The sequence below is a fragment of the Notechis scutatus genome, chromosome 2 (genome assembly GCF_049901735.1).
Source record: "Notechis scutatus isolate UNSWTSFEM ecotype Mainland chromosome 2, rNotScu1.2, whole genome shotgun sequence".
NCBI lineage: Eukaryota > Metazoa > Chordata > Lepidosauria > Squamata > Elapidae > Notechis > Notechis scutatus.
In genome coordinates, this window is record NC_142010.1 from 13,629,174 (window position 1) to 13,654,241 (window position 25,068).

The window sequence follows — 25,068 nt, forward strand, 5'->3', positions numbered from 1 at the left end:
AACTTTTACTTATTGGAGCTATCTGTGAAAATTCCTGTTTGCTGCCTTTCTTTACAAGGACTGTTGCTTTCAGCCTTATCTGTTTACTTTAAAAGGTGGGACATAACATTTTCCTGTTTGCTGCCTTTCTTTACAAGGAATGCTGCTTTCAGCCTTAACTGTTTATTTTAGAAGGTGGGACATAACACATATATATGTACATATATACACTGCTCAAAAAAATAAAGGGAACACTTCAACACAATGTAACTCCAAGTCAATCATACTTCTGTGAAATCAAATTGTCCACTTAGGTTGCAACACTGGTTGACAATGCATTTCCCATGCTGTTGTGCAAATGGAATAGACAACAGGTGGAAAGCATAGGCAGTTAGCAAGACATCCCTAATAAAGGAGTGGTTCTGCAGGTGGTGACCACAGACCACTTCTCAGTTCCTATGCTTTCTGGCTGATGGTTTGGTCAGTTTTGAATGCTAGCAGTGCTTTCACTCTAGTGGTAGCATGAGACGGAGTCTACAACCCACACAAGTGGCTCAGGTAGTGCAGCTCATCCAGGATGGCACATCAATGCGAGCTGTGGCAAGAAGGTTTGCTGTGCCTGTCAGCATAGTGTCCAGAGCATGGAGGCGCTACCAAGAGACAGGCCAGTACATCAGGAGACGTGGAGGAGGCCGTAGGAGGGCAACAACCCAGCATCAGGACCGCTACCTCCGCCTTTGTGCAAGGAGGGACAGGAGGAGCACTGCCAGAGCCCTGCAAAATGACTTCCAGCGGGCCACAAATGTGCATGTGGCTGCTCAAACAGTCAGAAAGAGACTCCATGAGGGTGGTATGAGGGCCCGACGTCCACAGGTGGGGGTTGTGCTTACAGCCCAATGCCGTGCAGGACGTTTGGCATTTGCCAGAGAACACCAAGATTGGCACATTCGCCACTGGCGCCTTGTGCTCTTCACAGATGAAAGCAGGTTCACACTGAGAACATGTTGTTAGGAATATGAGTCACCTAGCAGCTATTTGGGTTAGAAATATATAAACCAGGATAATTACCTCAACACATTTGACAGACGTGACAGGGTCTGGAGACGCCGTGGAGAATGTTCTGCTGACTGCAACATCCTCCAGCATGACTGGTTTGGCAGTGGGTCAGTAATGATGTGGGGTGGCATTTCTTTAGGGGGCCGCACAGCCCTCCATGTGCTCACCAGAGGTAGCCTGACTGCCATTAGGTACCGAGATGTGATCCTCAGACCCCTTGTGAGACCATATGCTGGTGTGGTTGGCCCTGGGTTCCTCCTAATGCAAGACAATGCTAGATCTCATGTGGCTGGAGTGTGTCAGCAGTTCCTGCAAGATGAAGGCATTGATGCTATGGACTGGCCCGCCCATTCCCCATTCCTGAATCCAATTGAGCACATCTGGGACTTCATGTCTCGCTCCATCCACCAACGCCACGTTGCACCACATTGTCCAGGAGTTGGGGGATGCTTTAGTGCAGGTGTGGGAGGAGATCCCTCAGGAGACCGTCCACCACCTCATCAGGAGCATGCCCAGGCATTGTAGGGAGGTCATACAGGCACATGGAGGCAACACACACTACTGAGCCTCATTTTTTTGTTTTTTATTTCTTCTAGTTAAAGTGCAACTCCACCTCCGCCTCTTTCATTAGGTCTGCTATATTTGTTTACAGAAGAGAAATCTTTGTGGAAATCCCTGAGATATTGGAAGATGCCACCATGTCTCCCCTCGTCCTTTTCCTCAGACCAGACACACCCAGTTCTAGCAACCGTGTTTTTTTTTTAAATACCTTTTAGCCTACATCTTTGTTGCTCTTCTCTCCACACTTTCTGGAGTCTCAAGGTCTTATTTATTTATTTATCATACAAAGAAAGAAAAATAGAAATAGGAAATTAAGGGAAGGAGAAAGAGGCGAAAAGAAAATCTGAGGTACAAGAGAAAAAAAGGGGGGAAAAGATGTTTACTTCTTTTTAGCACAGTGCATTCCAGCTTGACAAAAGCAAAGTCATTTTGGGTCTTTATTTTGAACCCTTTAAATGTGAAAATATCCCATTTAATGGCTGGAGAAGGAAAGCGCACAAACGCCCCAAGCACCCCGTTGTGGCCGAGTGAGGGGCGGGCTCCCGCCTGAGGGGATCCGCGCTCTGATTGGTTGCTGTGGGTAGAAAGGCGGTGCTTTCCTTTTTCCCGCCTTTTTCTTCTCTGGGCTGTTTGAGATTTACCTCAGGATTTTCCTGTCTTGTCTTCTCTGCTGCGACTGTTAAATTCATTTATATTGATATAAAATACAAGTTTGTCTCAGTGTCTCCCGCTTCCTTTGGGCAGCAGCTGCGCGATTCCCCCACTTTCAATCTCTCCAGTTGCAGCTGCCAGTCGTGGGTTCCCCATGAAAGTGTCGGAAGAAAAATCAGGTCCAAGAAGGGGAGAAAATGGAGGCTGTTTTAAGAAAAGAGGTTTATTGACGGGGCAGAACCACGAACAGCCTGCAGTTAGAAGAGAACAGATCTGGAAGGGACCTGGGAGGTCCAGCCCCCTGCTCAGGCAGGAGAACCTCCAGCATTCCGGACAAGGGGCTGCCGGGTCTCTTCTTCAGGGCCTCCAGTGACGAAGCGCCCACAACTTCTGGTGGCCAGGAGTCCCACCGGCTGATTGTCCTCCCTGTCAGGAAGTTTCTCTCCAGTTCTCCGGCGCTTCTCTCTCCGCGGAGAGTCTCCACCCGTTGCTTGTCTTCCAGGGCTTCGGAGGGGAGCTTGGCCCCCTCTCTCTCCTCTGGGGCAGCCCCCAAATCCTCTCCTGGGGCAGCCGGGAAAGGAGCCGGGCGAGCCACGGATTTTCCTGCCGTTTTCGTCGCATCTGGTGATCCAGAGGCTCCTTTTGGTCAGGGCTGAAGTCGCGGCTTCCTGGGGTTCCCCTCAGAGAAAGGCACTTCTTCTCTCCGCAACCCGGATCTCCGCCGCCGCCTCTGGCAACCGCTGCGGCCATCCAGGCTTCCGAGGCGAGAGCCGAAGTTTCTCCTGCCCTCCAAGCCCAGCCAGGCGCCGCTTTGCTTTGCGGCTCTTGTCCGGCAGCCTCGAGGGGGGGAACATCTGAGATGGCGGCTTTTCCCCCCTCTTCACCTCCAGCGGCTCCTGGGTTTCTTTTCTGGGTTCCTCGGTTCCTTTTGGGGGGCGGAGAAGGGGGGGCTTTTTGGGGGGACTGCGTTTCCTTCCTCCGAGAGTCTCGGGAGTGAAAAGGGAATAAAAAGGAGCCTTTTGGTTCAGGGGCGCTTCCTGCTCCACGGCCGAAAGAGGCGGACATTCCCAGGGAAAAAGCTCCGGATCCGCCCTTCGATACGGACGAAATTCCTTCCAACATGTTTTATGTTTTACTTTATATGTATGTTGTTTTTCTGCAGAAAAAAGTACATGGATTCTTAGTCAGCTTGAGATAGTGGCCAGATAGCAGATTAACAGAGTTGGGAGGGACCCTGGAGGTCATCTAATGACTAGAACCCCTGCTGGAGTTCTCCAAGGAAAGGAGCGGGAAGCGGAGGAGAAACGGCCAAACTTCACTCCGGGGTCTCCGTTCGGGGCGGTTTGCGAGGAAAAGGGGGTCCTTCTGACCCACAGTAGGAAGGGGGTTGGAGGGGCGGGAGACCGGAAGGAGCTGCTACGACTATTGTCCTCCTCCACCCCATGACTGAGTCTCCAGATGGGGCAGCCACAAGGTCCTCTGGCCCACCGGAAGTTTCCAGGGACTTTTTCATTCCTCCCCACATGAAAGAGGGAAAAGGGATAAGAAGAATCTATGGACGTCATTATTTCTGGAAGCCCCTCAGTCGCCTCTTTGAAAGCTGCTCCTGGGAAACAGCCAACCACCCTTGCTTGATTCTCTAAAAATTCGCTAGTTCAGTTCCCATGATCAATGAAGCATCTATCAGCAACAATGCCTTTGTTAAGGAAACCTGAATTTTTTTTTTATCATTGATACATTTGGTGTTGTCCCTTCTCCAAGTTCTTGCACGCTGTCTTCCAAGGGAGATTTTTGCCAACAGGAGCCCAAATCTTCCCCGTGTTTGAGACAATTACTCCAACCACACACCGATTCTTCCTGTGGTGGCCCCAAGACCCCAGATGAGGAATTGGGAGGGGGAAATTCTGCCCTTAGAGATCTAGCTGGAGTCCTGCAGAGCTAGTCTGGATGACCTCTGGAGGGGGCGAGGCTCAATTGGAGGGCTACCTAGGGGCATTAGAGATGTTGGGGAGAAGGGAGGGGTCTTCTACTCAGGGTCTAGTCTATACCATTTGAATCTGAGCCCAAAAGAGGGAGGGAGGGGGGTGTGGGGTACCAAAATGGGGCAGGATCTTCCTCCAGTTGTGAGGGAGATAAAAGGCTGAAATGGCCGGGTGAATGTAGGGGGGTCTCAGGTGCCCCCCAATGGCTCCCCACAAACGTTCAGGGAAGACCCTGCCTGCTGGCATTCTGCTCCTCCAAAGGGGGCTTGAGAGGAAGCAGAGCAAAGAGGCCTCTGAGCAGGAGGGGGGTCCTTCCCCTCCCCGGATCTGCCCACCATCCTCCCGAACCAGTTATGTCTTCGGACCCTCAAAGGAGCTGGGATCCAGAGGCAGCAGAAGGAGGAGCCTCCTGTGGGGGCGGCAAAGAGGAAGGAAGGAGTCCAGGGTTTACTGCTTCTAAAGTTTATTCTTTCATAGCAAAGCGAAGGGAAGGGAAGTGATTCATCAGAAGAAAAATGTAGATGAAGCTGCTGTGGGTTCAAAGCCAGGAGAGATGAAGGGGCTAGAGGGACAGGTCGGCCCAGCATCCCAGGGGACAATCTAGAGGGTCTCCACCCCTCCCTCGCAAGAAAAGGAGGCCCCCATAGGAAGCTACCATCCTCTTCCTCCCCCCAACCTGCCACCTTCAGCCTCCATTTCTCAGAGGTTGCAAACAGGACAAAGAATCATCAGCTACTAAAGAAAAAAATATCCTTTGCATCAGAGAGCAGGATTAATTCATGAGGGCTGCAGAAAAAGAGAAGGGGAAGAAAATTAGAATATAAAGAGACATTTTTTGTGTAAATAACATTTTTTTCTTCCCTTTCAGCCCACCCAACCCCAAGGCAGGCCCACACTGCAGGGGGGTGATTGACAGGCAGGGACAAATAGAGGGAGAATCTGCCCATTTCAGGGAGGAAAAGGCTGGGAAGGACCAGGGATTCCTCCCCAATTCATCTCCAGGGGATTCTGGGATTATCCCCATTTCTCTTAATTGGAGGGTTAATCAAGAGGAGAGACCCCCCTCCCTCCCCCCTGCAGACGTTTCCTATGAGCAAAGGACATGGGGCCAGGATGGGGGTTGAAGAAAAGGGAGGAGCCTAGGAGTCACTTAGCCAGAAATTCTGTGAATTCCCACAAGGAGAAACGGGGTCAGGAAGAACAGCCTGTCAAAGTTCTGACTAGTGAACCCAAATGAGTCTCCATGGAGAGCCAAGAAGGATCATCTGGGACTGGGGGGGGGGAGGAAGGGGTCCAGTTCACAGTGGAGTTTTGGAGGGAGGTCATGAAGGTGATAGGGTCATCATTCTCAAGGGCTTAGCTCCACCCTCCATCCGAGTACGGACGGAGCTGCAGAACGAGCTAACGCTATTATAGAACAATAGCTGAGATGCTGTGTTAATTATCAGCAATCTAGCTGGGAAGATCTGCCATTTGCTGAAGTGGCCCAAAATACCAAAGTGCATATTAACATGGGACTCACCCCTTTTAAAATAGCCACAGGGGTGGAATTTGCCTGAATCCCCTCAGGAACCCCGCTCCACAGTGAGCCTAAAAGGATGGGTGGATTGCTTACAAACTATTGGGGGGGGGAATGTAAACCTGAGGTCCTCCTTCCCTTCCCTTTTGCAATTTCCCAAAACTTGGAAAAATTCTGTGCAAGATTTTAGCATTTCTGTGTACTTTTCTTTTTGATTGCAATATTTTTTCTGATCTCTGTAAGGAAAAGCTGCCCCAAATCCAAAAATTTGCTGAATCCACAGAAAGGAGATATTTTAAAAAAATATTTAAAAAAACACTTATAACTTGTAGGAGGGGCTGAGATGAGGGAGGAAGAGGAGAAACTCACCTGCAGGAGGTTGGATGGGAGTGGCTGGAAGGGGAAAAAGAGTCAATCAGGATCCTTCATGGGCTGGAGGACTCAGGGGGTCCCCCTCCCCACTGATAGCCCACAATAGGTTGGACGATCTTTCCTTATAGCCCCCTTGATGAACAGAAGTTCCCAAAACTATTCCTCAAGGAGACCCTTTTGGCCACCTGCTGAGCGCGATGAGAGTCCTCCCCTAGATGGTCCCCTCCCACAACCTCTCCTCCAGCCCCCCAGACTCACCTTTCTTGCTCTTCAGGTAGGAGAAGAGCCCCACAGCCAGGAACGTCAGTCCTATCACGGCCCCCATGATCCCTGTCCAGAGTTTGCTCCTGGCAGAGCTGGAGGAACGGGGCTCTGGGGAAGGAGAAGGAGCCTCACCTGAGCAGGAGGATCAGGCCCACCATCCCCCAGGAGGGTCCATTCGGCTCCCCCCACAGGGAGGTTCTCTCCCCCTTCTCAGGGCAGGAGGGGAGGGGCTTACCCCACTGGACGGTGATGGGGGCCTCCAGGCTGACATGCCCCACCTGGCAAGTGTAGACGTCCCCCCGCTGGGGCTGGGTCTCTAGCATCACTTGGAGCTGGTAGGTCCAGTCTCCATTCTGGAGCTCCTCCCCGAAGGCCACGCCCTCCTCCTCCAGCTTCCCATTCTTCAGCCACTGGATCTCGATCTCCAGGGGGTAAAAGCCCCTGGCGGTGCAGATGAGGATGGTGTTGGGGGAAGCGGGATCCATCTTGGTGGGGGAGATGGTGACAGTGGGCTTGGCTGGAGGGAAGGAAGAGAAGGAGGCACATGAGAGGCACAGGAGGGACCGGAACAGGAGACCAAGTTGGTTAGTTCAGGCCAGGATCCCTTTTCATTCCTGAAAATAATTCTTTGTTTTGAGTCATCTTCCAAAGTAAATTGCAGCAAGAAATTAAAAGGGATCCTGAAAGAGGGAAAAAAGTGAAATCCTTCCTGATTGGGATCAGTTGCAATCTCCAAAAAGAAAGAATTCCCCAAATAGGCAAATCCGACAGGTATAAACGCTAGAAACGCCCAGAGGTGGAAGGAACCACGCTTTTAATCAGGTGTAATACCACGTTTGTTTGTTTGTTTAGTACATTTAGTTATTTATTAAATTTATTTGCCAAAGTGGCCAACTAACCCAAAGACTTACAGACCCTCTCCTAGCCGTGACTGCCACCTGCTCTTCGGGAGTCCAGGAGAATCTCCAGAACTGGGAACTGAATATAGAGAATATGGAGGAAAAATCAGAAATGGCGGAAGAAGAAGAAGAAGAAGAAGAAGAAGAAGAAGAAGAAGAAGAAGAAGAAGAAGAAGAAGAAGAAGAAGAAGAAGAAGAAGAAGAAGAAGAAGAAGAAGAAGAAGAAGAAGAAGAAGAAGAAGAAGAAGAAGAAGAAGAAGAAGAAGAAGAAGAAGAAGAAAAGGAGGAGGAGGAAAAGGAGGAGGAGGAGGAAGAAGAAAGGACAAAGACGGGGGAGGAGTTAGAAGAAAGAGAAATCAGTGAAATGGATCAAAAGGAACAACAAATAACACAAAAAGAAAAAAGAAGCTGAATATGAGATATTAATGATGAATATAATGAATAAGAGGGGGGATATTGAGACTGGAATGCTGATAAATGAAATGGTTACGGAGATACAGAGTGGAGATCTAAGAGGGAGGGGGGAAACTTTGAGAAATGGGAGAGAAAATATCAGAAAATGAGGGTAAATGGAGGAAGCATTAAGGGAAAAAGCCAAAGGATGAGAGATAAACAAGCAAAGAAATAATGAATTAATATAAAAGAAAGATTTAGAGACAATAGAAGTGGAAAAAAGACCTGGTATTTATATTAGAGGATCCATTGGAGTCTGCACCTAAACTGATAGAAAAGATAGAAGAGTATGAGAAAGTAGCAGGTTTGAAAATAAATAAAGATAAAACAAAGATTTTAGCAAAGAACATGTTAGTAAGACAAAAGAAAGAATTGGAAGTTTTGGGGGATCCAGGTCACAAACAAGGTTAAGTATTTAGGGATACATATAACACCAAGATGTAGCACACTTGAGGACAATTATTTCAAACTTAAACAACGGAATGCGACAGACTTGATAAAATGGGAAAAATTACAATTATCACAGATTGGGAGAAAATCCACAATTAAGATGAATGTATTGCCTAGAATCTTATACTTATTCCAGACAATTCCAATTAGATTAGGGAAAGAAATTTTTGAAGATTTAAATAAAAAAGAGCTTAAATACAGTACATTTAGCAGGGGAAGTAAGTGAGAATAAAACTTAAATTGCTACCAAATGCAAGAATAAGAGGAGGATTTGCTTTGCCCAATTGGGAATTATACTACCAAGCGACGAGTCTGATGCGGGTAAAGGAGTGGATAACATTAAGGAATACTAGACTTTTGAATTTAGAAGGACATGACTTGCTGTTAGGGTGGCATGCCTTCCTCTGGTATAAGGGAACTAAAACATGGGTATTTTAGAAGAGATTATATTTGAGAAGCATTGTTTCTAAACTGGGAACAGATAAAAAAGCAATATTATTTAAAAATTCCATGATGGTTATGTACTATTGAAGCTTTTTCCTATCCAATAATATATAAAAAGGAAGAAACAGTTACATATGGTAAGATATTGAATGAAAAGGGTGAACTTAAATCTTTGCAAGTGTTGGAAGAACAAGGTGTAAAAATGAATTGGTTTTCATATTTGCAAATACAATCTAGATTTGATAAAGATGTTAAAACAGAAGGTATCTATGATAAGTTGACTGATTTAGATAAAATTTTGACAGGTACTGATGAAAAAGTAATCAAAAAACTTTATGGACATTTGCTAGAGTTTAAATTAGAGGAAGAAGAAGTAAAAGAAACAATGATTGCGTGGGGGAAAAAATTCGGATATGGGATTGACTTAGATAAATGGCAAAAATTGTGGTCTCAAAAGTATAAAATGACAATGTCAACTGCATATAAAGAAAATTTGTATCAGATGTTTTACAGGTGGCACTTATCCGGACGAGAATTGCCAGGATGTTCAAGAATAAATCGGATAAATGTTGGTAATGTCATCAGATACCTGGTTCATATTACCACATGTGGTGGACATGCTCGGATGCAAAAATATATTGGACTAATCCACACATGGTTGGAAAAAATGACAAAACAACGTATAGACTTTAAACCTGAGATATTTTTATTGGGAATTATACCGGAAATATATTGTAAAGAATTGAAATATTTGATTGTCAATGTTTTAACAGCGGCTAAAATTGTATTTGCTAAGAATTGGAAAAATGAAAAAAATACCTATGCAGGAGGAAATTATTAAGAAATTCATGGACTGTGCTGAAATGAGTAAATTGACATTTGAAATTAGAGAACGAGAGGATAAACAATTTTATATGATGTGGGATTTATTTTATCAATGGTTAGATAAAAAGACATGGTAAAGAAATAGATTAGTAAGCCTTACAATAAAAGTCAGTAGATTGATATAGAATACAATATAAAATACATAACCGTTGGATGGATGTATAAGATTAAATCATAAAGAAAATTAGAATATCTCATATAAAATGATGGAAAAATAGTCAAATGAATGTTTAATAATTGATATTATATAAGCATAAGCTAGATCAATAAGGTGAGAATTTATATGGTAACGAGGTTATAATGTTACAAGTTTGGTATTATTGGCTAAAAGAAAATTTATTTGAGTAAAAATGAGATGTTAGAGGGAAGAGAATATATAGAAAATAAAATATATGCAACAGTGGCAAGTGTAACAATGGGGGGACATAATAGGAGATAATATAAATTAAGATGAAATTTTGAATGCTTAATGAATGGTATGAAACTGCAAACATGCTGAGCACAAGAATGATTAGTATCTTTCATGAAATATTTTATTATCTGCTTTTATAAGGTAATGAATATATATTGCTATAAGTTTGACAATATTGGCTAAAAGATAATAAGATGGACAATGTATTTATGTAAAAAGAAAAAGTGCAAACATGTTGAAAATAGGATTAAGGAAGATAGATAAATTTTTAATGAATTAATGAATTAAATATTCTGTTATATCTGTTATATTTGTATAAGGTAATGAGGATATATTGCTGTAAATCTGACAATATTGGGTAAAAGAAAATAAGATAGAAAATGTATTTCTCTAAAAATGAGAAGTGTAAACATGTTGAAAATAGGATTAAGGAAGATAAATTTTTAATGAATTAAATATTCTGTTATATCTGTTATATTCTATTTAAACAATGTAATGAGGATATGTTGCTGTAAATCTGACAATATTGGGTAAAAGAAAATAAGATGGAAAATGTATTTTGGGATAGCTATAAATTAAGAGGAAACTTTGAATGATAAATGAAATGATATCAATAGATTGAGCTGTAAACATGTTGAATATATGACTGAGGAAGATAGAAAATGAACAAAAATAAAAAGGCTGATATGAAGTAATTTATGAGAATTTGAAGAAAAAAATATGACAATAGATAATGATGTGATGTTAGAAAGTTGTATTTGTGGTTATGGACAGGATTGATTTAAAGTATGAAACAGCCGGAACCAGACTGTCCTCCCAAAGAAGTATTGAAATGATTAAAAAATAAAAAACTTTCTGAGGGAGAGGGAGGGGCTTCTGGATGGAAAGAGGAAGGGAAACAGGCGGTTCCTGAAGAGGATAAAAAGGAATCAGGGAGAGAAAGAAATGAGATGAATATCCAGGCAATCCTCGACTTACGATCACGATTGAGCCCAGAATCTCTGTTGCTAAGTGAGGTGTTTGTTCCATGAATTTTGCCCCATCTTGCAACCTTCCTTGCTACAGACATTACGTGAATCACTGCAGTTGTTAAATGAGTAACATGGTTGTTAAGTGAACCCTGTTTCCCTATGGAAGGTCATAAAAGGGGATCAAGGGGACCCTGGGATGCTGCGACTGTCACAAGTATGAGTCAGTGGCCAAACACCTAGATTTGGCTCAGGGCATCCTGGGAGGCTGCAACGGTTGTAAGGGTGAAAAAGGGTCAGAAGTGACTGTTTTCACTTCTTTCTTTCAATGGTCACTAAGTGAACTGTTGTAAGTGGAGGACTCCCTGTATTGAGAAGTAGGGAGGGAGAGAGAGAGAGAGACACCTGGCTGGATTCCCCTCCCCCCCAAAGAAGAAAATCATATATTTGGGGGGATTTCCGGGGGGGATCTAAGGGATCCCAGATCCCGGACAGGAGGAGAGTTCGGACCCTGGGGAGAAGAGGGAGATTCCGGAGCTCTGAGAGGGCAGAAGGAAGAAGAAGGAGGCAGAACAGTCACCCGGGAGGAGAATCCCCAGTGGATGCCAGGAAAGGAAAGGGGGGTACCGACCTCCCCCTCCCAGGGAAGAAGATACCTCCCCCCCCCCAGGACTCACTTTTCCGGCCGATCAGGCGCTCCTCCCTCTTGGCCGCCTCATAGCTGCCCCTCTCATAGTTTTGTCGGCAGAAGAAATCCACAGCGGCCTTCTGGTCCTGCAGGATCTGCTTGTCTCTGTTCCACTTTTCCACATCGGGCTGCCCCAACGGAGTGACAGCCACGAACTTCCCGAGGTCGCTGTCGAAGTAGTCGATCTCCTGGCGGTCGTAGAAGTCGCGGTGCAGGTACCGCACCCGCTGCGTCCCATTGAGGAAGAGGCACTCGTGCTTCGTCTGGTGCAGGAAATGGGCTGCCAGGAGGAGGAGGAGGAGGAGGAGGAGGAAGGCCATCAGGAGGGACACCAGGGCCCATCGCTCCCAGCCGCCAGTAGAGGAGGAGGAGGAGGGTCCCACCAGGAAGAAGGGATGGTGGGGGGACCTTCCTTTGAGAGACTGATGGGAGACGCCCCTGGAGAAGGGAGGGGGACTCTCTCACTCTGAGGGGGAGGCAGACTGGGGGGACTGGAGGGGGAGGGAAGAAAGAGGGGAGGGGATGAGCCTCCTTAAGAGACCTCCCTCCATCCATTCCGGGGGCAGGCAGAAGCTCCACCAGATCTTCTCTCTGCAGGGAACGTTGGATCTCCAGGGGAGGAATGGTGGGAGGAGGCCTGGAGGGAAGGTAATATCCTCACCTCCTGCTCTCTCTTCCTTTGGGGGGTGGGGAATGAGGGGAGGGGCACCAGAAGGACATCTAGACTCCCACTTCTGAAGTCTCCCGGCCCTTCACCCCCTTCCCTGGATTCCCCCAACTTTTTTTCTTCCCCAAATCTTCAGCCCATTTCCCTCCCTTTGGGTGACTGTCGGGGATCCCCACCTGTTTCCTTTCCACCCCCAAAAAGACCCCCTGCAGCCCCCAAAAGCCTCTCAAAGGGTCTCCAGCCCCCCTCACTAACGGGGAGCCACTTTCAGAGGAGCAACTCAGAGCCCCCTCCCTCCGTTCCCCCTCCCCTCCAGGTCCCAATAGAGCCAGTGGGGGATTATGGGGTGGGGGTTCTTGGTCCCCTCCCAAATTCAGAGCCTCCCCAGAAGGGACCGAAGCTCCCCTCTTGCCTGACCTCCAAAGCCTCAAATGTGAGATTCAGAAGAAAAAGCGAAGTTTCTGCAGAAGCCAAAATTCTTTGGCTCTTTTTCCTTCGTGGCTTCAGGGCTGAAAATGCCTCAGTTTCCCTCTTTCGCTTTCGCTTTCGCATTTCCTTCCCTGCCTCTTTCCAGGCAGCCCACTCCGACCAAGACAATGGGGGTGGTCAGAGAGGGGCCCGTCTGCGACCCCCACCTCGGCTACAATCGGAGAACAAGGGAGGGGTCCCTCTCCGTCCTCCTGGGGGGCAATACGGGTAGGGAAGAGGAAGGAGACCACGCAGAGATTGGAGTTCTGGAGACTCATCAGCTTCCTTTCCCCTCCGGGATCCGTCCCACCCCCTCCTCCCCCGCCCAGCCCCCTCCTTACCGGGGGTCTCCTTCCCCCCTTCGCTCCCGGGGATCCGGCCCAGCGTCCCCACCAGCAGCACCAGGGGGAGCCCAGCCAAAGCCATGGATGCCGCCCCACAAGCGCCCGCAAAGAGAGGCGAGAAGGACGCGGAGGCTCCCGGCCCCCAGGAGGAATCGGAAGGTCTGAACTGGGGAAGGCGGAGTTTTCCCCTCACTTCGGAACTGGGAGGTCAAGAAAGAGCAGGAGGACCAATGAGAATCCTCCCTTCTTGCAGCGTCATCGGTCTCCGGGCAGAGTCTCCTTGACTTCAGCCGATGCAGGAGATAGTTCGGCGCAGAAAGAGAAGCAGAGAAAGTGGGAGGGGGATCCTTGCAGTCTTGGGAGGCTGCGTTAATCTAGGGGGTCTTTCCTGCCGGCTCCATGCAGGAGGGGCTGGGGGGGCGGAGGCCTTCGGTGGGAGGAGGGCCGATTGGGAGAGGGAGGCACAGAGTCTGAAAGGGACCTTAGAGGTCTTCTAGTCCGACCCCCTGGCCGAGGCAGGAGGAGCCCTTATCCCAGCCCGGACAAACGGCCATCCAGCCTCTCCTGGAAAACCTCCAGGGACGGAGCCCCCCAATTCCAGGTGGGGGAGGGGGCTGCTCCATTGATCCAAAGGTTCTCCCGGCCAGGAAATCCCCCCTGATCCCTTCCAGGTCGGATCCCCCTCGGAGGCTTCGGACGATCCCATTTCCCCTCCCAGGGGGATCCACCTTCTCCGGGCTTCTGTCAGCTGAGGGGCGATCCCTGGAGAGGCTGCCCCACTCCGGGATCTGCTTCTGGGATCCCAAGCGAGCGAGGGAGAAGATCTCCAGGGCAGGATGGGGACTCCAGTCGCTCTTCTCCTCCAGGAAGGGTCGCAAGTGGAGTTTCCCATCACCCAGAGTATATGGAATACAGAAGAGAAGAGAACAGAATAGGATATAGAATAGGATAAGATAGGATAGAATTGAATTCTTTATTGGCCACGTGTGATTGGACACACAAGGAATTTGTCTTTGGTGCACAAGCTCTCAGTGTTCATAAAAGAAAAGATACATCCGTCAAGAGTCAAGAATCATAATGATAGTCAAACGGTACAATAAGCAATCAAATCATACTAGGAAACAGTCCATATAAATCGTAAGGATACAAGCGGGAGGTTCAAGGGCTGCTCTGGGTGTTTTGGGATTTGGGTCACTGCCCTCCCAGCCCCCCGAATCTTCTGCCTTTGGTTCCCTTCCTGGCAAAGGGGCTGCCGGAGGACCGGTAGCAGCCCGGCGCTGAGGGGTTTTCTGACCCACCGCAAATGGAAGGTTGGTGTTTGGTTCAAGAAGGGCTGTTGTTGATCTAAATGTGGGGAGATAAGAGGGGAGGGAAGCGGGAATCCCTGGCAGAGAATCGGGAGGAGAGCAAAGAAAGTGGAGGGTCCCTTCTGGGGCTGCCATGAACCCCCCCTTCAGCTGCAGCCCCCAAGACTGAAGGGATCCCCCTCCCACTTTCACTTTCGCTCTCTGCGCTGAACTCTCCCTCCTCCTTCAGCTGAAGTCACAAAGGACTCTGCCCGGAGACGAATGACGCTCAAGCAGGAGAATTCCCATTGGTGCTGCCGCTCGTTCTGGCCCCTTCCACGTCAAATAAAAGCGCTTCCTCGCCTCAATTCAGAGTCCCGATTCCTCCTATGGGTCTGGAAGCATCTGGCCGGGACATCCCCTCCCTCCCCCTTCACTTCGCATGTGGAGATTCCTGCCGTGGGAAGAGCTTCTGGGCTGGAGAAGGGGGAGGGTCCCCCCATGGCAGGGAAGACTTGGGGGTCACAGACACCCTCCAATCCGAAGGGAAGCCCCCAAAAACCCTCAGCTGAACCAGGAAGAGCCGGAGAAGATCTGCAGGGATCCTCCTAGCCCAGCGCCCCCCCCACTTTCCCGGGGGAATCCTCCGCTCGGCTCTTTCGGGAAAGGAGCCGCTTCGGTTCACGGGAGAAAAAGGCGATTTCCATCCTTGAAACGCGCGTCTCCCTGGCTCGGAACGTCTGGATGAACCCGCTTCTTCCGATTCCCCCTCCTCGACCCCTCATGACCAGGACCCGCCCTCTTTCTGCGGGTCAGGAATCCGGGTCCCCCTTTTCCTTGCACACCCAGGGCCCCGAGGGAAGATCCCGGAATCCAGTCGGGCCGTTTCACCTCCGTTTTGAACTCCTTTCCTCGGAGACTTCCACCTCTTTGCCATCATTGCCAGGTATTTCTGTCTCTCGGCAGAGAAAAACATCAAGTAACGTTTCGGAAGAAATTTTGCCAGTAGAAAAGTGCGGATATATTGTGGAATCCGGATGAGCTTTTTCCCCAGGAATTTGGATATTTCGGCTGCGGAACAGGAAGCGGCCCTAAAACAAAAGGGTCCTTTTGCTTATCTTTTATATGGAAGATTCCCATAGCATGAAATAGAAAATAAAGGTCCTAGGGAAATGGGAAAGAGAAATGGAAGTGTAGAAAAAAGGGGGAAAGTTTATTTTCAAGGAAGCAGAATGCAAAATGAAATTTCACCCTCAATTCTTCCCTCTACTGTTCATTCTTAGTAAATTTGGTACATTTCTATAACAAGCAATCCTAATCAGCAAATCCTATAGAGAAGGTTTCCCTTCCTTCTGCCTCAAGCACAAAGTCCAGACGTGGTTTCCAGGTAGAAACACAGCTGGATCTTTTCTTTTCTCTGGTCCAAACAGCTCATCTCGCCCTCTCAGCCCACTCCCTCATTTCTTCCATCCATCCACCTTCAATCTTGGGGATGGAGGTATATTTCCAGTTTTATATATTAAGAATTCCTACTTGTACTAGCTTGTACAGTAATAAAGTTCCAATTTTTATTTCAAGTTCTTCATCTAGTAATCCTAAAAGGTCAATCTCTGGTTTTCAGTAGATGCAGACAGATAACTCACATTTGCACACACACACACAAAAATCCTAGGAAGGAGATGAAAAAGAGACACTTTCCCTCCAACAGCCAATAGATAAACAGGGATCAGCACCAGACAAACAAACAGGCAGAAAACAATCCTCCAATCAAGGAACCATCCAGGAGGGAACCACACAATCTCTGGCAGGGCATCTAAACAGGCAGCCAATCCCCTCTCTCTTTTGTACTGAGGATGTTACCTAGCTGGGTAATGAAACGTCTCCAAGCAAACGAAGGCCCCAACAACCCGAGTTTAACCCAACCTCCAGATATTCTCTTCTGTGGACTACATCTTTTTTCAAATGTCTGCCCCAGGACCACAAATCCCATCTTCCTCAGCTAACCTCAAGGTTTGTCCATTTCCCTCACCTTCTGCCCCCTCTCCCAATCTTGATCAACTGGATTCTTTGTGGTTCATGACATCCACCTGGTACAAGCAGCTTCTCCTTCCTCCCCTCTGAACCCCCAGAAAATGGCAGTTCCCTCTTGTGTGGGACAGAGCACACATTCCACCTTCTGCTGAGCATCCAAAATTCAGAGTCACACATGTGACTCATGATTTAGTGATCATCCATTCAGACTCCCAAGGTCCCTCTCAAAGTTGCTATTTTGAGCCAGCTGTCAACTTGCAAAGCATCCCTGGCCTGCTCTCGAGTTGCCATAGACAAGGGGGATGGAAAATGAACACTGCAGCTGCCACGAGACAGCATGTCACTCAAAGCAAAAGCAAATTGCAGCCATATGTTTGTGAAGGTCGTCTCCACGGTTACTCACAGTGGCCGGAGGGGAGTGATCTCTACAGCCCATGAAATTGCTTCATTGGAGAATGTGACTGATGACACACCTTGGGGAGAGGGGGGAACCAGAGTCGGAATGCAAATTATGGGGGTCAGAGTTGGCTTCACTTGGAATGTGCTGACATGAACCTCCTAATAACTGGATTTGTTTTGAAGCTTGTCTCGAGGCTCATTATTTAATTAGGGCATTGGTTGGAACCCTGACAGCAGGTTTCATGTAATCTGCTTTTCCTGACCAGTGTAAAATCTTACTTTTCTCCATATTAAGTTTCATTTTTTTGGATTCAACCTTGTCTCATTTGGATCAGAAAGGCACAATATGCATACACACAAATCAATAGACACATGGTTAGAATGCAGTACTGCAGGCTAATTGCCCACAGCCAGAAGTTCGATCCTGACCAGCTCATGGTTGATTCAGTCTTTCATCCTTCTGAGGATGATAAATAGGGATCCAGATTGCTGGGGACAGTAACCTGACTTTGTAAACTGCTCAAGAGTGTGTGGTAAAGCATTGTGGAGTGGTATATAAGTCTAAGTGGAATTGCTATTGCTATATAGTTTCTCCCGAGCACGGATCCTTTTATGAGAAAATGACCTTTCTGAGAAAAACTCCACATTCCATGCATTTATATGGCTACTCCCATGTGGATCCTTTCATGAAAAGTAAGTATATTGCTCTGAGTAAAGGTCTTTCCACACACTAAGCATTTATATGTTTTCTCCCCTATGTGGACCCATTCCTGGGAAGTAAGCGTATGCTTTGAGCAAAGGTCTTTCCACATTCCATACATTTATGTGTTTTCTCTCCTGACTAGATATTTTTGTGGCCACTAAGGCCACTACTTGGCTGGTGGAGGAGTTGGGGGCCACAGGTTCTACTTCTGGCTCAGCTTCAACTTCAACCGCTGTTTCTTCTTCCTCCTCATTCTCATCCAATTCTGGTTCAGCATTTTCTTTGCTGTCAGAAGAATCCTCTTTCTTGGAGCATATATTTCTCTTTTGCCCACATTTTCCCTTCTTGGGCTTCCCTCCGTTCTCTCCTCCAACCCCATCAGGCCCTAAACAATTATCTACATGTCTGGCCATTGTGTTGAACATTTTGCCACACTTAGAGCAGACGAAGGCAGCTGGGACAAAGTTGGGATCGTGGTAGCGCTTGAAGTGCATGTCAAGCAGCTGCTTCTGGCGGAAGGTTTTGTCACAATGGCTGCAGGCACAAGGCTTTTCTCCAGTTTGGGTTCGCTTGTGCATGATCATGTGCCATTCCTGATGGCACGAATAGTCGCACTGGTCGCATTTGAAGCATTTCTCATTTTTGTGAGACTTCTGGTGTTGGATGAGTGTGTATCGCTCATGGAACACGGCGTCACAGTAACTACACTTCTTACCCTGGTCAATGTAGGAATGCTGCTTCCGCAAATGGACACCTAAGTCGCTCTTTCGTGCAATGACTGTGTCACAGTGGGGGCAGTGGAACTTGGCCACGTTTTCTGTGTGCTTCTGCAGGATGTGCATCTTCATGGTCCCACTCTGGGTGAAGCGAGCGTGGCAAATGTAACACTCCTCGTAGGGCTTCTAATCAGAATGGGTCCTCATGTGCCTCTTCAGCTTGTAAGTGTCTCTGCTGGCATAGCTGCACAAGCTGCATTGGAATGGGCGTTCCCAGTGTGAAAACGAATGTGGCGTTTCAACTTGCAAACCTGCACGCTGGCATAGTCACACATGGAACACTTGAACGGCTTCTCATGGGTATGTTTGTAGCGACGATGTCGAACCAACTCTCCGCTTGTCACAAAGGCCATGTCGCAGTCAGTGCATCTGTGAGGACGAGTACCTCTGTTGAGTATTGAGGTGATTTCTCAGCAGTGTAGCAGTACTATAAGCAAAGGTCTTTCCACGCTCCATTAATTTATACAGTTTCTCCCCTGTGTGGATTATCTTATGGGAAATACGATTACATTTTCGAGCAAAGGTCTTTCCACACTTAAAAGGCTTCTCCCCTGTGTGGATCCTTATATGCCTACTAAGTGTACCGCTAAGAGCAAAGGTCTTTCCACATTCCATGCATTTATATGGTTTCTCTCCTGAGTGGATCTTTTTGTGCCTACTAAGGTCACTACTATAAGCAAAAGTCTTTCCATACTCCATGCATTTATATGGCTTCTCCCTGTGTGGATCATCTTATGGAAAGTAAGAACATGTTTGTGAGCAAAGGTCTTTCCACACTCCATGCATTTATATGGTTTCTCTCCTAAGTGGATCCTTTCATGGGAAGCAAGTGTACTGCTATGAGCAAAAGTCTTTCCACACACTATGCACTTAAATGGCTTCTCCCCTGTATGGATCATATTATGGGAAATAAGATGAGCACCTTGAGCAAAGGTCTTTCCACACTCCATGCATTTATATGGCTTCTCCCCGTGTGGATCCTTTCATGGATAGTAAGTTGCCTGCTTGTTCTAAAACATTTTCCACATTCCAAACATATATAAGGCTTCTCTTTTGTGTCAATCACTTTTTGAGACGTAAGAAAGTTATTTCCAAGAGAAAGAATGAATCTCCCATTGTAATTTTGTCCGCTGTGTCTTCTTATAGCATCTTCTCCTTTGTTTTGGGTTAAATAGTGTTCATTTAATTGTACTTCAGCTTTGATTAGCTTCACACTTTTTCCAGGATACTTTTCCTTATTTTCTCTTCTTGGGCAAGAAAGCCTTGCATTGGAGCATCAATGGAAAATGAGCTTCCCTGATTCCAATTCTTTGATTGGTTTCTCTCATGGCTTTCGAATTCCATTTGAATTCCAAACTTCTCCGTTCCATCTTTAGCATTGATCACTTGGAACAGTTCACAGGAATCTTGATTCTCCTGCCCATTATTACCTTCAAAGCAAAAGGGAAATGAAAATGATAAGGTTAGAGAAAAAGATGAAACTATGATATAGACATGATGTTTTCTATATTCATGAGTCATGAAAGCTTTGAAAATGTCTAGAAAAGATCTCTCTCTTTACAATGATCTATATATATGCAAATCTCACTCAGTTCTGAGTTAAGGAATAATCAGGGGAAACATCCAAGGAGGAATTAGGAGAATACTTAAGATTTATTGAGGTGGCTTAATTTCAGTAGAGACCTGTGAGGAATGAAACAATTTTGAAACAAGCTCCTTCTTCCCCAGTGTACCTTGGAGAAGCTGCTCCACGGAGTCTGTCTGGCAGGCAGGACCCCACTCAGCCTGTTCCTCAATCTCAGTGATGAGACTTTGGAGATAAATCCCTTGCTGAAGCCTCCCATTGCCTTGTAAATGCTCTTTGTGCTGAGGCTGGAAAGGTTGGGATGCTTCAAGAATGGCTATTTCAATGCCACAAGCCTCATTAGCTTGAAAGGGGTTTTTGGCTGGATCTGGTACAGGCGTTGGTTCTCAGAGAATGGAGGCCTAAAGTATTTTAGTGTGAGATCACATGAGACCCGTAGTACAAGATCTCAGGCTATTAATCTCGCGTGATCTCGCACTGCAGTACTTTAGGCCTGTGTTCTTTTAAGAACTGATGAATGCACAAGATCCAGGGCAAAAGTCTTTGAAAAAGAAGAAGGGCTCCTCTGTTTGAAAAGCATTTTGCCCTGGATCTCATGCAGGCCTTGGTTAGAAGAGAACAGAAGCTAAGCACTCTGTAGTGCGAGATCATGTTAGATCGATAGACCTAGATTTCCCACTATTGATCTCACATATCTCTCACTACTTTAGGCCTCTTTTGTCTGAAAATGCAACCGAAGTAGGCAAAGGAATGGACAGCTCGCCACTTCATCACAAGGTACTGTATTTTTCAGACTATAAGACACACCTAGGTTTAGAGAAGGAAAAGAAAAAAATTGTTTTTGGGCTCTGTGAGTCCCATTTTTGCCCTCCTCGGCGTCCAGAAGCACTCCTGCATGCCAAAAACTGACCTGTTTTTGATCTCCCAAACCCTCTGCCATCCCATTGTCAGCCTCCCTGATGCCAGGAAGGGCAAAAACAGGACCTGGGGAAGCCTCCGGAGGCCGGAAGCAGGACCATTTTTGGCCTGCAGACTGCTTCTGGGAGCCAGGGTAGGTAAAAATGGAACATTGAGGGTTTGGGAGGCCAAAAACAGGCCCGTATTTGCTCTATAAGTTGCACAGCCATTTCCAATCACTTTTTTGGTGGAAAATCTATCTATTGGCCTCAATGGATTATGTGCAAACTTCTTTAAAAAAACTCTCCACTGACATAGCAGAACCCCTAAGCATAATATATGAGATATCATTCAGAATTAGCTCCTTACTCAACCTATGTTCCTTAGCAACGGTCATCCCTATCTTCAAAAAAGGTGACCCCAGCCTGGCTGAAAATTACAGACCAATCTAACTTTGTATCACGTGCAAAGTCATGGAATCAATTATTAACCAATCCATTACCCTCCACTTAAGAGTCAAACAACCTATTCTCTAAAAAACAATTTGGTTTCAGAAAAAAATTGTCCTGCAATCTGCAACTCCTACACTGCAAAAACATATGGACTAGTCTACTCAACCAGGGCAAAGCAATAGATGCAATTTACATAGACTTCTGCAAAGCCTGTAATTCAGTGGTACATAACAAACTACTTTTAAAACTAATCTCTTAGGGCATTTCCAGATCCCTTCATAAGTGGATTACTGTGTTCCTGTCAAAGAGGCAACAAACAGTAAAAATAGGGAGTGCCCTATCAAACCCTGTACCAATTAATAGCGGTGTCCCCAAGGCAGCGTTCGAGGACCCACACTCTTTATACACTACATAAATGACCTCTACATAAATGATAATCTAATAAAGCAACTGTGTCCTCTTAGCTGATGACATAAAACTATTCAACACCACTGACAATGCTACTGTCCTTCAAAGCGACTTTGATTATGTGTCTGAATGGTTAATCAATTCGCAACTCCAAATCTTGACCAACAAATGCTCTGTCCTACACATTGGTAAAAAAAACCAGTATACCAAATACAAGCTAGGTGAATATGACCTTGTAGATGACCCTCACTGTCAAGGACCTTGGAGTACTCATATCAAATGACCTAAGTGCCAGAGCTCAATGTAACAGCATTGCCAAAAAGGCATTAAGAGTTGTAAACTTAATCTTATGAACCTTCTCCTCAGGTAATATTGAATTGCTAACTAGGGCATCCAAAACCGTTGCAAGACGGGCTTCCGATGGCACTTCCATTGAAGACGGACTGAAGACCACGGTCCTATCCATGCTTATACTGTTGGAGGGTCCCAACGGGACCAGATCTATCTGACGCACCTCAGAGGGGTGGAGTAAGAGGGGGAGACCACCAGCCGGGTCGAAGGGAGCCGCATCTCCCCTCCCTGGCTAGGTATACTCCCTTTGAAGACAGGAACTAGCGGTAGTTTTAATGGCCTGAAGACGGAAAGCTTCCGGGACTTAACTGTGTGCTGGAGCTGTTCCTCTGGTTAATTGCCTTCACTGTAAGGAAGATTCTCGTTAATTTGAGGTTGTTTCTCTCCTTGACTATTTTATATGCATTGTGTCTTCTTCTACCCTCTGATGCTTTGGAAAATAAATTGACCCCCTCCTCTGTTGTCTTTTTCCCCCAGTCTCAATACTTGGGGAGAAAAGGTTGTAGCTTGGAACATTCGCTAAGTGAACTGTGGTAACTTGAGGATTACTTGTACCCTAGGATTCTCTGAGTCACACTGCATGAGGCCTTTGTTCTTGAATTGGATTGGGACAATGCTCTTCTGTGGCCTGAGTGTGAAAGTTCTGTTCTCACACAATTTGGGGAGGTTTCAGAGGACAAATGACAACACACTCCTCTCACACAACCTCCAAAGGACCCATAAAACCACATTCTTTTCAGCCTCCACAGATAAGTTAAAATAGAAATGAAAAATACAGATAAGAAATGGCACAGAAAGTATATGGTTTTCAAGCATGACTTTCTGGTCAGGATGCAGCTGAACCATTCCTCCTCAGAGAAATACACACCCACCTCCTCGAAGGACACAAGACCCTCCTAGGCACGGAAAAAGAGCAGAAAAGGAGGATTCACAAGATCTGTTCATCTTCATCATTGATTTAGACAAGATGATAGAAGGGGAACTCATCAAATTTGCAGAGAAGACCAAATTGACAGGAATACCAACCCACCAGAAGATAAGCTTGAGATACAGAAGGATCGACAGATTGGGCCCCATCTAATAAAACGAAATCAACAGTGAGAAATGTTCTACGTTTAGGAAAGAAAAACCAAATGCACTGGCATAAAATAGGTGATACCTGGCTCCACAGTAGTAAGTGCAACAGGGATCTTGGAGTCCTAGTAGGCAACCACTTAAATCTGGGTCAGCACTATGCGTCAGTTGCCCCCAAAAAAACCCAACAGAATCATAGGCTGCATTAAGAGGGATAGAATCAAGATGACATGAAGTGTTAGTACCACTTTATAAGGCCTTGGTAAGACCACACTTGGAATATTGCACCCAGTTTTGGTTGCCAGATGCAAAAAAGATCTTGAGACTCTAGAAAGAGGGCAGAGAAGAGGAACAAAAATTATTAGTGGACTGGATGCTAAAACATATAAACGGTTGCTGGAATAGGGGATGTCCAGTTTCATGAAAAGGACTAGGGGAGACATGATAGCAGTGTTCCAAGAAGCAATGGATGGAAACTATTCAAGGAGAGAACCAACCTACAAGTAAAGAGAAATTTCCTGACAGTGAGAACAATTAATCAGTGGAATGACGCCTTCATAAATTGTGGGTGCTCCAACACTGGCGGTTTTTATGAAGAAACTGGACAGCCATTTATCTGAAATATTATAGAGCTTCCTGTCTGAGCAGGGGGTTGGACTAGAAGTCCTCCAAGATCCCTATCAAGTCTGTTATTCTATTCCATTGTTCCCAAATTCCCAAAGCAGAGATATGCACTAAGTTAAATGGCTGTGCGTAACACAAGTCCTAATTTTAGGTGAGAAAATGGGCAAATCTGAAAATTGCTTTCACTGAAGAAATATTTTGGGAAGTTTTATCTGCTTCATTCATTCTGCAAAACCATCAATGCCTTTCAGTAAATTAATCCCACTTCTGGATCAATTGATCTATCGCTCTGTCTGTCATTGATTGATCTAGTAGTCTGAGTCACTGGCTGAAAGGAAAAAAGAAAGAAGAGAAAATTCACTGGGAAAGTCATTTCTCAGCCTTTGCAAAGCTGGAATGTTTGATCTCCCTAATTGAGGCGCAAATCAGAGGATTGGAAATTATTTTATTGGAGAGCTTCTAGTGACGTCGCATCATGGCGGTGCAGGGAAACTCTGTCCTGCTCCCCTGCATCGGGTTTTTTGCCTTTGGATAGCCATTCGTGGTGCAGTTGGATCCTGGAGGGATCACTGAAAGTGAGGAGAGACTCTTGGAGCCCAATCGGGAGTTGCGATCCCGAGGCAGTGAGGAAGAGAGCCTGCAGTCGAGCAGTGAAAGAAGTCAGCCCGGCACGGGCAGACCCGAAGACGCGATGAACCAGCAAGGAAAGGAAGCAGCGAGGAGATAGCAAGCTGAGATTGGGCAAGCTATCAGTAGGAGAAATATCTTTGGATTACAACTGGAACATCGTGGGAAGAAGAACTGCTTGTATTACTGAAACCCAGAGTGAAAGGGGTGAAGGTGGAAAGTGGTGGCAGCGATCTAGTTTTCTACCCCAACGCTGGGAAATAGTGGAAATACAACTTTAAAAAGAAAATCGAGAGACAAAGGGATATTACTAGAAGGAGCCCTCTGTCATCAAATGCTTGAAGCGACACTATTGAATCTATTCCGCTTGAGAAAGGGACTTGGGACTTGGACAGAACTTTAAGAAAGCTTTGAGGAGTGACGGTGCAGACTTTGGAGGCGGCCATTGAAAGTAGCAGACCTCGTAAATTGTATCAATGTAACTGGAGTGATTAATAGAACTGAGAATGGAACGAAATTGATACAGAATAAGCTGTGTTAAGCCTGGATTCCCCAACGGTGTTAAGGAAAACAAACTAAACAGAATGTACAGCGAAGTCAGATAGGAAGACAGGTAAATGTGTGAGATAAGTTTTCTAGTTAACACGCAGTAAAAATACAGATACGCTTGTGCTATCAAAAATATTGTTTATTCCATTTAAGAATTATAGCATAGTCAAAATAAACAGTCCATTAGTCATATATCATTTCAGTCAAGTCTTGTCGGGATACTCTATTTGCAAAGTCCGTTGAA

General features: G+C 46.2%; 4 protein-coding genes across 5 annotated transcripts in view; 1 reads left to right on the plus strand and 3 right to left on the minus strand.

The window, feature by feature from the left end:
• The window catches only part of LOC113430880 (H-2 class II histocompatibility antigen, E-S beta chain-like), a 343,220-nt gene extending 330,020 nt beyond the window's left edge, over positions 1 to 13,200 (minus strand). Inside the window, exons 1-6 of one of the 2 annotated variants that reach the window (XM_087953540.1) lie at positions 13,060 to 13,200; positions 11,573 to 11,863; positions 6,620 to 6,901; positions 6,379 to 6,492; positions 6,118 to 6,141; positions 4,667 to 5,015 (exon numbers count right to left, since the gene is read on the minus strand). In XM_087953540.1, the coding sequence (XP_087809666.1) occupies positions 5,002 to 5,015; positions 6,118 to 6,141; positions 6,379 to 6,492; positions 6,620 to 6,901; positions 11,573 to 11,863; positions 13,060 to 13,144 (810 nt within the window). In that variant the 5' untranslated portion in view covers positions 13,145 to 13,200 and the 3' untranslated portion in view covers positions 4,667 to 5,001. Of the gene's footprint in view, positions 1 to 4,666; positions 5,016 to 6,117; positions 6,142 to 6,378; positions 6,493 to 6,619; positions 6,902 to 11,572; positions 11,864 to 13,059 lie in introns of those variants that run through there. The other variant, XM_087953541.1, reaches the window with a different exon arrangement.
• The window catches only part of LOC148131787 (transcriptional repressor CTCFL-like), an 80,095-nt gene extending 60,872 nt beyond the window's left edge, over positions 1 to 19,223 (minus strand). Inside the window, 3 exon segments of the mRNA XM_087953521.1 lie at positions 17,095 to 18,469; positions 18,472 to 18,649; positions 18,651 to 19,223. Coding sequence (XP_087809647.1) covers positions 17,517 to 18,469; positions 18,472 to 18,649; positions 18,651 to 18,956 — 1,437 coding nt within the window. The 5' untranslated portion in view covers positions 18,957 to 19,223 and the 3' untranslated portion in view covers positions 17,095 to 17,516.
• Positions 1 to 25,068, minus strand: part of LOC113428989 (uncharacterized) — a 288,768-nt gene that overhangs the window by 211,578 nt on the left and 52,122 nt on the right. The window lies entirely within an intron of this gene.
• LOC113428287 (H-2 class II histocompatibility antigen, E-S beta chain-like) overlaps positions 1 to 25,068 on the plus strand; it is a 165,864-nt gene that overhangs the window by 20,947 nt on the left and 119,849 nt on the right. The gene's annotated exons all lie outside the window — the stretch shown is intronic.